The sequence below is a fragment of the Gigantopelta aegis genome, chromosome 12, assembly GCF_016097555.1.
Source record: "Gigantopelta aegis isolate Gae_Host chromosome 12, Gae_host_genome, whole genome shotgun sequence".
Taxonomy (NCBI): Eukaryota; Metazoa; Mollusca; class Gastropoda; order Neomphalida; family Peltospiridae; genus Gigantopelta; species Gigantopelta aegis.
This window is the reverse complement of record NC_054710.1, coordinates 10,528,454-10,541,140: the sequence shown is the minus strand read 5'-3', so window position 1 is coordinate 10,541,140 and position 12,687 is coordinate 10,528,454. Positions and strand designations below refer to the sequence as shown.

At 41.4% G+C, this 12,687-nt stretch overlaps 1 protein-coding gene across 2 annotated transcripts in view; it reads left to right on the top strand.

Moving 5' to 3' along the window:
* Nucleotides 1-12,687, top strand: part of LOC121386439 (serine/threonine-protein kinase SIK3-like) — an 89,006-nt gene that overhangs the window by 71,056 nt on the left and 5,263 nt on the right. For both annotated transcript variants that reach the window (XM_041517337.1, XM_041517338.1), the window contains 6 exons: nucleotides 4,604-4,833; nucleotides 6,523-6,691; nucleotides 7,631-7,755; nucleotides 8,832-9,141; nucleotides 9,911-10,312; nucleotides 10,712-10,941. In XM_041517337.1, the coding sequence (XP_041373271.1) occupies nucleotides 4,604-4,833; nucleotides 6,523-6,691; nucleotides 7,631-7,755; nucleotides 8,832-9,141; nucleotides 9,911-10,312; nucleotides 10,712-10,941 (1,466 nt within the window). The remainder of the gene's footprint in view (nucleotides 1-4,603; nucleotides 4,834-6,522; nucleotides 6,692-7,630; nucleotides 7,756-8,831; nucleotides 9,142-9,910; nucleotides 10,313-10,711; nucleotides 10,942-12,687) is intronic.

Below are 12,687 nucleotides of genomic sequence, written 5' to 3'. Positions count from 1 at the left end.
CCAGCGTTCTTAAAACAGAAATGTAAGGAGATACAAAGTGATGTCATTGGAATATTGACGTCATTCGAATTAAAAATTAGCTCTGTTATTAAGATGTTTCACCGCATTAAAATAAAAGCTGGTCTACTAACCATGAACCCTGTCAAAATTCTATAACAAGCAGATAACGCTGTTTACAAGTCAGTATATTTTTATTTTTCATAATTCTGGACAAAATATTAAGTGTAAATTTTAAAAGATGAAAGAAATAAAAAGTAACTTTTACTAAATATACAGTGAAACCCCTCTAAAACGGACACCCTTGAGACCAAGACAAATGTCTGAATTCAAGAGGGATCCGGTTTAGAGAGATTAACTTCTGTCTTGGTTTTTAAAAAGAGACTCTGTAAAGTGTCTGGGTTTATGAGGGATCCAGTTAACAACTGGTGTAACAAAGGCCGTGATACGTACAATCTTGTCTGTGAGATGGTGCATATAAAAGATCCATTGCTGGTTTCCTCACTCAATATCTGTGTGGTCCTTAACCATATGTCTGACGCCATATAACCGTAAATAAAATGTGTTGAGTGCATCATTAAATAAGACATTTCATTTCTTCTACTTTGGCGCCAGACAGTACATCGACGCATGTCGCGCCATTTGCAGTGACCAGTCAAGCGTTGTTCATTCTTGGCCACATTCATTTCAGTAATGCCAGAACATACTAATTATTACTTCCATTTCAGTATAACAACACATTAGCAACTGTCACATTATCACGTTTTTAATGAAACATACAATTGTTTTGTTTAAATTTTATTACTGCAAGTAGTCTTTTATATCAAAATATTACGATTAGAATCGAGTGTATAATCCAGATTTTTTTCGAAGGAACACAGAACATGCCGAAATGTCACAAAACGTACCACCCCTACAGGGCTTCTAGATTATGGTAGCCCCACTCCCATGGCTAGTGATATTCAATGTTGGGCTAGTATATAACTACTATTACAATGCCAGACAGGGCTTCTAGATTATGGTAGCCCCACTCCCATGGCTAGTGATATTCAATGTTGGGCTAGTATATAACTACTATTACAATGCCAGACAGGGCTTCTAGATTATGGTAGCCCCACTCCCATGGCTAGTGATATTCAATGTTGGGCTAGTATATAACTACTATTACAATGCCAGACAGGGCTTCTAGATTATGGTAGCCCCACTCCCATGGCTAGTGATATTCAATGTTGGGCTAGTATATAACTACTATTACAATGCCAGACAGGGCTTCTAGATTATGGTAGCCCCACTCCCATGGCTAGTGATATTCAATGTTGGGCTAGTATATAACTACTATTACAATGCCAGATAGGGCTTCTAGATTATGGTAGCCCCACTCCCATGGCTAGTGATATTCAATGTTGGGCTAGTATATAACTACTATTACAATGCCAGACAGGGCTTCTAGATTATGGTAGCCCCACTCCCATGGCTAGTGATATTCAATGTTGAGCTAATATATAACTACTATTACAGTGCCAGACAGGGCTTCTAGATTATGGTAGCCCCACTGCCATGGCTAGTGATATTCAATGTTGGGCTAGTAAATAACTACTATTGCCATGCCAGACAGGGCTTCTAGATTATGGTAGCCCCACTGCCATGGCTAGTGATATTCAATGTTGGGCTAGTAAATAACTACTATTGCCATGCCAGACAGGGCTTCTAGATTATGGTAGCCCCACTGCCATGGCTAGTGATATTCAATGTTGGGCTAGTAAATAACTACTATTGCCATGCCAGACAGGGCTTCTAGATTATGGTAGCCCCACTCCCATGGCTAGTGATATTCAATGTTGGGCTAGTAAATAGCTACTATTACCATGCCAGACAGGGCTTCTAGATTATGGTAGCCCCACTCCCATGGCTAGTGATATTCAATGTTGGGCTAGTAAATAACTACTATTGCCATGCCAGACAGGGCTTCTAGATTATGGTAGCCCCACTCCCATGGCTAGTGATATTCAGTGTTGGGCTAGTAAATAACTACTATTACCATGCCAGACAGGGCTTCTAGATTATGGTAGCCCCACTCCCATGGCTAGTGATATTCAATGTTGGGCTAGTAAATAACTACTATTGCCATGCCAGACAGGACTTCTAGATTATGGTAGCCCCACTCCCATGGCTAGTGATATTCAATGTTGGGTTAGTAAATAACTAACATAACCATGCCAGACAGGGCTTCTAGATTATGGTAGTCCCACTTCCATGGCTAGTGATATTCAATGTTGGGCTACTAAATAACCTCTATTGCCATGGCCAATGGCTAGTGAAAAAAAAAAATAGTTGAATGTTGCCATTAAGTCTTGTTTTGTAAATATGAATATCCTGTCCCCATACCAACCGCCAGTGTTAGTATTTTTAATCTCTATCTACCTCTTTATCTGATTATAATTAAAATATTTCCGCATTTATACAATTTCCTTAATTCTGATTGGATGACGTCGAAGAAAAACTGAATGTTATCCTATGAATTTTTTTTATATAACTATTATTTAGTAAAATTATATTAACTTAATGTAAAGTAGGGCTAGTTAATTTTTAATCGTGGCTAGTAAATTTAAAAAATCACAGATCCCATGACTAGTGGATTTAAAAAAGAAGATTCTAGAACCCCTGGCCCCTCGTTAAACGAACTGGGGCCTCATTCACTAAACTCTCACAACTTAGTGATATCGCAGTGCAATGCTAAAAGACTTGCAAAGAGGATGCTTTGTTGTCTAGCAGAGCCTAAGAGAGCTTTGTGAATTAGGCCCCATATCTCTATAGAAGACAGATATCGCAGTGCAATGCTAAAAGACTTGCAAAGAGGATGCTTTGTTGTCTAGCAGAGCCTAAGAGAGCTTTGTGAATTAGGCCCCATATCTCTATAGAAGACAGATATCGCAGTGCAATGCTAAAAGACTTGCAAAGAGGATGCTTTGTTGTCTAGCAGAGCCTAAGAGAGCTTTGTGAATTAGGCCCCATATCTCTATAGAAGACAGATCTCGCAGTTTAATGCTAAAAGACTTGCAAAGAGGATGCTTTGTTGTCTAGCAGAGCCTAAGAGAGCTTTGTGAATTAGGCCCCATATCTCTATAGAAGACAGATCTCGCAGTGCAATGCTAAAAGACTTGCAAAGAGGATGCTTTGTTGTCTAGCAGAGCCTAAGAGAGCTTTGTGAATTAGGCCCCATATCTCTATAGAAGACAGATCTCGCAGTTTAATGCTAAAAGACTTGCAAAGAGGATGCTTTGTTGTCTAGCAGAGCCTAAGAGAGCTTTGTGAATTAGGCCTCATATCTCTATAGAAGACAGATCTCGCAGTTTAATGCTAAAAGACTTGCAAAGAGGATGCTTTGTTGTCTAGCAGAGCCTAAGAGAGCTTTGTGAATTAGGCCCCATATCTCTATAGAAGACAGATATCGCAGTGCAATGCTAAAAGACTTGCAAAGAGGATGCTTTGTTGTCTAGCAGAGCCTAAGAGAGCTTTGTGAATTAGGCCCCATATCTCTATAGAAGACAGATCTCGCAGTGCAATGCTAAAAGACTTGCAAAGAGGATGCTTTGTTGTCTAGCAGAGCCTAAGAGAGCTTTGTGAATTAGGCCCCATATCTCTATAGAAGACAGATATCGCAGTGCAATGCTAAAAGACTTGCAAAGAGGATGCTTTGTTGTCTAGCAGAGCCTAAGAGAGCTTTGTGAATTAGGCCCCATATCTCTATAGAAGACAGATCTCGCAGTTTAATGCTAAAAGACTTGCAAAGAGGATGCTTTGTTGTCTAGCAGAGCCTAAGAGACCTTTGTGAATTAGGCCCCATATCTCTATAGAAGACAGATCTCGCAGTTTAATGCTAAAAGACTTGCAAAGAGGATGCTTTGTTGTCTAGCAGAGCCTAAGAGAGCTTTGTGAATTAGGCCCCATATCTCTATAGAAGACAGATCTCGCAGTTTAATGCTAAAAGACTTGCAAAGAGGATGCTTTGTTGTCTAGCAGAGCCTAAGAGACCTTTGTGAATTAGGCCCCATATCTCTATAGAAGACAGATATCGCAGTGCAATGCTAAAAGACTTGCAAAGAGGATGCTTTGTTGTCTAGCAGAGCCTAAGAGACCTTTGTGAATTAGGCCCCATATCTCTATAGAAGACAGATCTCGCAGTTTAATGCTAAAAGACTTGCAAAGAGGATGCTTTGTTGTCTAGCAGAGCCTAAGAGACCTTTGTGAATTAGGCCCCATATCTCTATAGAAGACAGATCTCGCAGTTTAATGCTAAAAGACTTGCAAAGATGATGCTTTGTTGTCTAGCAGAGCCTAAGAGAGCTTTGTGAATTAGGCCCCATATCTCTATAGAAGACAGATCTCGCAGTTTAATGCTAAAAGACTTGCAAAGAGGATGCTTTGTTGTCTAGCAGAGCCTAAGAGAGCTTTGTGAATTAGGCCCCATATCTCTATAGAAGACAGATCTCGCAGTTTAATGCTAAAAGACTTGCAAAGAGGATGCTTTGTTGTCTAGCAGAGCCTAAGAGAGCTTTGTGAATTAGGCCCCTGAACTTTTTTTAACATTGTCACTTTCTGTCTTCAGACTGTGAGAATCTGATCCGCCACATGTTGATAGTGGACCCAGTGAAGAGGCTGTGTGTAGATAGTATTATCAAACACAAGTGGATGAACGTGTCGGGGGAGGACCCAGAGTTTGAGCAGATCATCAGCGAGTACAACCGTCCAGAGACCAACTGTGATTCCAAGTCGATCAACCTGCAGATTCTACAGTATTTAGAGGACCTCGGCTTCGACAGAGCGCGCACAGTGAAGGTAAGCACGTAGTAGAACCGGGCGATATTGAAATTTGACGTTCGGTATCAATATCGGTATTTTGAGAGGTGATTTACCTCGGTATCGGTACGGTATTCGGTATTGACACGATACCGATATCGAGCGCCATTTTCAGTATACTCTGCGTTAAATGCATGCCTGTATGATAGCTCACCCGCTGATTTCATCTAAATACAATTAAATTCCATACACAAGGCTCTCGTCTGATTTATGCCAACCTATTTTGTGTTCATCAGATATATTATTAGTGCTTTCCGGGAAATATTTTTCAATACCGAAATTTCGGTATTTTGAAATTTGCTCGGTATGGTAAATCGGTATTGACGTAATACCGATACCGAACGGTATACCGCCCAGCTTTAGCATGTAATAGGTAAGGGTCTCCACGAGTACTCGAGTACTCGGGCACGGAGATGAGTCTAGCAAGACTCGAGTCTGTGCAAGGAAGAGCACTCTCATTCCATTATATTGGGGGGGGGGGGTTACGTAATTTTGCCATGTTCTTTTATTATTTTTTTTTTTTTTAAACTTTCTTAATACAAGTGTGAAAAATGCATTTCTAATTACTGCCTCAAAACCAGTGGCAGATCCAGAAAATCTATTTAGGGGGGGCCCCAATGACATGAGGTGGAATGCCAATGGAACTTTGGGGGAGGTTTGGAGGGGACATAAAGAAAAGAAAATTAATATATAATAAAATTATAACTATTGCAAAATTTAGGGGGCCCCCACCCCCCGATCTGCCTCTGAAAACGCAAACACATTTACAAAATATGAAGAATGCGACCGTGTTTTGTGCAAAACGAGGTCAAACAGGGTTAATGAGACATGGAGGAAAAACAAAAGTGGAACCTGTGAAATGCAATACAATGGCATGATTTGGCATCCATGTTGAGTGCTGGAATTAAGAAGCATAATGCTATTTGACTTTATTCCTTGGTATCATCATCATCTAGTAGGATGATCTGCGGGACGAGGCATAGCCCAATGGTACAGTATTTGCTCGATGCGCGGTCGGTCTAGGATCGATCCCCGTCAGTGGGGCCCATTGGGCTATTTCTCACTCCAGCCAGTGCACCACAACTGGTATATCAAAGGCCGTGGTATGTGATATCCTGTCTATGGGATGGTGCATATAAAAGATCCCTTGCTGCTAATCTAAAAGAGTAGCCTATGAAGTGGCGACAGCGGGTTTCCTCCCTCAATATCTGTGTGGTCCTTAACCATATGTCCGACGCCATATAACCATAAATGAAATGTGTTGAGTGCGTCGTTAAATAAAACATTTCCTACTAGTATGATGATCTAGTATCGGGTACTCGGGTCCGGGTTGAGTTTGACCCTCGAGTACTCAAGTCCATTTTGGACTCATGGAGGCCCTATTATCAGGCCTTTTGAGAATTTAAAATTTGCGTGAACCATTTATGGGTGACGCAAAAAACAAATTTAGGGCAACCCATTTTGTTTTTAGGTAACCCATCATGAACGTGTAATTTTAAATGTCATAAATTCAATGCGCGAATGAAAAATTAGTTGCGCAAACTATACTTCACAAAATAATGTGCTGGGGCGTCGGTAAACATTCCTTTCCTTCATTTTGTGCATCAGTGCTTCGTAAACAATGTGCTGGGGCGTCGGTAAACATTCCTTTCCTTTTTGTTTTGCCAGTCTGTGGAAGACCAGTGTTACGACCACCACAGTGCCATCTACCACCTGCTCCTCGACAAGTACCGCAAACACCCGCGCACCCTCAACAACAAGTCAGTGGCGGTGCTGCCCTCTACCTTGCCGCCGGCCACCCGCACCGAACGTAGATCTAGTATTACCACCGGAGTCGGTAAGTTCAATTTAATATTACCACTGTAGAGTTGATAAGTTAAATTTAATATTACCACTTGAGTCAGGAAGTTCAATTTAATATTACCACTGTGGAGTTGGTAAGTTCAATTTAATATTACCACCGGAGTCGGCAAGTTTAATTTAATATTACCACTGGAATCGGGAAGTTCAATTTAATATTACCACTGTGGAGTTGGTAAGGTCAATTTAATATTACCATCGGAGTCGGCAAGTTCAATTTAATATTACCTCTGGAATCGGTAAGTTAAATTTAATACTACCACTGAAGTCTGTGAGTTCAATTTAATATTACCACTAGAGTTGATAAATTCAATATAGTATTACCACTGGGGTCTGTAAGTTTAATTTAATATTACCACTGTGGAGTTGGTAAGTTCAATTTAATATTACCACTGGAGTAGGTAAGTTCAATTTAATATAACCATTGGAATCAGTAAGTTCAATATAGTATTCCCACTGGAATAGGTAGATTTGTGCGAGTGACACGAGAATGAAACAATTGTTCTTGCAATTTTCAGTCCTCTAGTGCTAGGTAAGTTAAATTTAATATTACCACTGGTGTCAGTAAGTTCAATTTAATACCACTGGAGTTGGTAAGTTCAATTTAATATTACCACTGGAGTAGGCAAGTTCAATTTAATGTTACCACTGGAGTAGGTAAGTTCAATTTAATGTTACCACTGGAGTAGGTAAGGTCAATTTAATATAACCATTGGAATCAGTACGGTCAATTTAATATTACCACTGGAGTTGGTAAGTTCAATATAGTATTCCCACTGGATTTGTGCGAGTGACGCAAGAACGAAACAGTTGTTCTTGCAATTTTCAGTCCTTTAGTGCTAGGCTTAGACTACCAACTGCCACGACGTGAAGGATAATTGCTGAAACATTTGCTGAACTTGTTCTTTTCTTGCAGTGGAGAGAGTGGAAGTGCCAGTAGAAGTTCACGAAGCTGATCCGATTCTTCCAAGTCAAACAACGCCACTCGCACCCACTCATCTCAGTGCCATATCTCAAGTGCAATTCTCCCAGCTCACGATGGTAAGCAGCTTGGAGTTATCTCCCCTCACAGCAGTAACTAACAGTTATCTCCCCCATCATGATGGTAAAGGTGGTACTAAATCAAATAACTTCCAGATGGGTCAAAGTTTGAGGGGCACCATACTTTTGATAGAGAAGTTAACACCGCAAGTCCTGTGATTGATGATATATGTGAGTGTGTTGGTTGTAAAAACTAATTAGTTTTATCTGGGCTCAAAATGTATGCAATTTTATTTCATCTAGTACCACTGTGACAAGTAGCCTTGTGCTTGGAACATGTATGGGGTACCTGTAAAAAAAAGTACTCAAATTTTGTGCGAAACTAGGTTATACCTAAAAAGAGCCATGAAAAGTACCATTTTCTTCAGTTAATACTTTGAGGTAGGAGTTGTAGTACTGATATTTATGGGTCATAGTTTGGTTGATATATTGCATATAGTGTTTTAAAACACAGATGTTAACATGGTTGCTTATGGGATTTTATTTGTTATAGTACAACCTAAATAGCTTAGTTATCTCCCCTCAGGTTGCAAAATAGCTTTCTGTTATCTCCCCTTACAATAAAAAATCCATTTGGCTGTAAATAACTATATTTTTTTCCATTATCTGTCTCTCTCCCCCTACACTTAGTCTCCTCCATCTCTCTCTTTCTCTCTCTGTTGCTCTTTCTCTCTCTCTCTCTGTTGCTATTTCTCCATCTCTCTCCATTCTCTTTCTCTCTCTCTCTCTGTTGCTCTTTCTCTCTCTATCTCCTCCATCTGTCCCTCTTTCTCTCTCTCTGTTGCTCTTTCTCTGTCTGGCTCTCTCTCTGTGTCTCTCTCCCCTCTCTCTTTCTCCTTCACTATCTTTCTACTCTCTCTCTCTCTCTCTCTCTCTCTCTCTCTCTCTCTCTCTCTCTCTCTCGCTCTCTTTTCTTCTCTCTCTTTCTCTGTCTGTCTGTGTGTGTCTCTCTCTCACACACACACACACAATGAAATGTCAAAATAACAGCACGTGAGACTCCAAACAGCCATATAGTTTAAAATGTACTGAGGTGTCGTTAAACAAAGATTCCTTTTCTTTCCATTTCCTTTTAGTTCGAGGATGGAAACCAGTCCGACTCGGACGAGGAACCATCCCCTGAGGCGCTGGCTCGCTACCTGGCGATGCGGCGACACACGGTGGGGGTGGGCGACTCGCGACATGAGGTCCCGGAGGACGTGCGCGTCAAGCTGGCGCACCACCAGCCGATAATCGGCATGCCGCAGCCGTCATACTTCATGCCGTTTGGCTGCCTTCCCGACACGAATCTTCCACAAAATCTGCCACCCGTGTCCAGCATGTACCCGCCAAACTTTCACGTCGCTGAGCACAACCTGTTACAGCCGCCACAGTTTGCTGGGCAAGGTATTACAGCTTTCGGAGGAGACCGTTATAAAATATATATACTAGATTTTCGTACATGCCCACCCTGAGAATAAAGGCTTGGGGCCTATTTCACTAAACATCGTAAGCCTTGTTTTGCATGACAGTGTACTGGGCAAGGTATTACAGCCTTCGGAGGAGACCGTTATAAAATATATATACTAGATTTTCGTACATGTCCACCCTGAGAATAAAGGCCTCCTACTACATTACTACTAAACAGCTAATGGGTATATGGTGGTCAAGGTATTACAGTGTACGGACTCCCATTTGTGTGTGTGGGGAGGGAGAGTGGCAGGCTGGTTTTTGCCAGAATTAAACGGAAATACCCAAATCTAGATAACAGCGGGTTTTTTCATATTAGCATTACTACTAGAAATTAGGCAAGGCATGGTAGACCAAACGCTTTTGGGACATTTTCACCATTTTCGGGGCACTTGTTTTTCATTAAAAATACCGGTACACAAAAATTAATTAAAATAAACATTAATGTAATTTATGTGTTTGCTTTAATAAATAAACGGCAAAAGATATAAAAGGCATATTTCATTTAATTAATAATACCTTTTTGGGTGTTTTATAAAGGCAATTTTAGAATTAATTACTGAAAAAGGCTTGTTTAATCTCAGGGCAGCATGGTGCTGATTAAGGCAAGATGGTGTTAAAGTATTGTGCACCATGCTGAAACAAGCTAGGGAAAACACCACGACCTTTACATATTTAACACAACATTTCTCTTCTTCCTCCACAGCTGACCACAGTCTGATAGGGCGGCGTGCTTCGGACGGTGGGGCCAACATCCACCTGTTCAGCCAGCACTTCCAGCACCAGATGTGTATGGACAACCGATCAGGGGGGAGCCGCGAGACACTGGCCACCCTGTCGCCCACTGCCGGCATCCCACTGCCGATCCTCTCCCTGCAGAACTCGATCACCCTGGAGGAGAAGGAAGGCTGCCTGTCGGACCAGGAGCCTGACTCGGACGCCGTCAACAGCTACATGATAAACCGCGGCCTGTTGAAGCGCCACACGTTGGCTATCGCCAACCCCATGCACGAGATGCAGCAGCAGGAGTTCCAGGCAAGGGCGTCGCTGCAGTCCGTCCGCGGGCGAACGAGGACCGGTCTACTGTCGCCGGCGGAGAGAATGTCAGGTGAGGTTATACGCCACCATTAATTACCCCATGCAGTTCAATACAATTGCTATGTCAGAATATATATATGCGGTGAAAAATACAACACTATCGAGAGGGTCCGTGATCGCACGAGAACCGGTCTACTGTCGCTGGCGGAGAGAATGTCAGGTGAGGTTACACACCACCATTAATTACTCCATGCAGTCCAATACATTTTTTATTGCCTTCCTTTCCATTCTTTCAGTTCAAGATTCGTTCAAGGACGTGAACAGTCTCCATCTTCCCAGCAGGTGTTCGTTAAACAATTTCATTCCTTTCATTCTTTTTCCTTCAATCTGATTCGCTCAAGGACATGAAGAGTCTCCACCTGCCGAACAAGCATTCATTACACAATTACCTTCCTTTATCTTCTTTCAGTTCGTGATTCGTTCAAGGATGTGAACAGTCTGCACCTCCCGAATGAGCGTTTCTCTCCGGTGCGCCGAGCAAGCGACGGCCTGGCGAACATTCCCAAGTACCAGGCCACCTACCTGGAGAAGCTGTACAACCAGACCCTGGGGCTGGGCATCGGCTCATCCCTGGGGAGTCCTCGACACAGCAGTCAGTCCAGTCTGAGGCAGATCACCCACGAGTGTCAGGAACTACAGGTGAACTGTCCGTCTTTGTAACAACCTGGGGGGGGGGAGGAGACGGGTTAAGTAGCTCAGTGGTAAATCGCTTACCTGATATAGTATATCATACATGTATATATATATTACATAATGAAAATATATCTGTATTATTATTGGTCGAAAACCAGTCATATGACCTTCCGTAAATAATGATATTGCCCTGAGACGGTCTCACCGGTCCATCAAAAGTGATATTGCCCTGACCAATGAAAATAAACATGAGACAAAATTCTACCCAGTTAATGAGTAGGTAACATAATGTAACGTCAACTGCTAATTCTAATGTAAACAAGCACAAACTTGTGACAAAATGCTTTGCTGTCTTTCAACAAAAAGATAACATCTTTCGTCATACTGAGTTTAATTCCGCAAATGCAAAAAAAACAAGGTCGGTAATCGTGAAATTGTGTAAGGAATATCTCGCAGATTTAGAAACGTACATGATACATCAAAATGTAGTTGGAATCAGCACTCTCAGGATTTTATGTTACAAATAAAAAAAATGCATTTGGAGGCAATTGGCAATTGTTGACCACATTTCGGGCAACGGCCTCGGTCGATATCAATTTCTTTGGTCCATAAAACATCATATTGCCCTCAATGATGGTCAATAATTGATAAATATATCACGGTATATATATATATATATATATCATGGTATATATGTATATATATATCGTGGTAGCTCGTAGATTCTAATGGGTTTCAAACATGACAAAAGGAAGGGCCTGATTTAATTAAATGAGCTTTACACAGCAGTCGGTCCAGTCCGAGGCAGATCGCCACGAGGGTCAGGAACTACAGGTGAACTGTCCAACTCTGTAACAACCTGGGGGTGTTTCCATAGCCAGGATTTATCAGAAACACGGTCAGTAGAGAGCTCACCAGAGGTGCTTTGTTCGTAGGATCAAATCTCTTGCTGGACCTAGTCTCCGCTTGCTTTTTTCTCCATCCTGACTGTTATATATATATATATATATATATATATATATATATATATATATATATATATATATATATATATATATTCATATATATTCATATATATATATATGAAAGTTATTAGAATGAAGTGTTTCGGATGAATAAATAAAAAGATAGAATTTCACAACGTTTTAATGGAATAAGCGCCTTTCACCCGTAACGGGTTCATTAGTTCCATATATACTAAGATGATGGTATGTGCTGTCCTGTCTGAATATAAACGATCTCTTGTACAGAATTATGAATATTGACATCCAATAGCTGATGTGTGAACGTGTCCTAGTGTTGTCAAACAAAACAAAGGTGGACTTTTCACTGATGAGAAATAGGAACAATTAGAAAAGGTCATACAGCGCAGTTTTTCTTGTGCAATGCATCGTTGTTTGATTTGTCATAGCCCAGTGGTAAAGCGCCCGCTCGATGTGTGTTCGGTCCATTGGGCTATTTCTCGTTCCAGCCAGTGCAGTTTTTGTTGTGCAATGCATCGTTGTTTGATTTGTCATAGCCCAGTGGTAAAGCGCCCGCTCGATGTGTGGTCGGTCCATTGGGCTATTTCTCGTTCCAGCCAGTGCAGTTTTTGTTGTGCAATGCATCGTTGTTTGATTTGTCATAGCCCAGTGGTAAAGCGCCCGCTCGATGTGTGGTCGGTCCATTGGGCTATTTCTCGTTCCAGCCAGTGCAGTTTTTGTTGTGCAATGCATCGTTGTTTGATTTGTCATAGCCCAGTGGTAAAGCGCC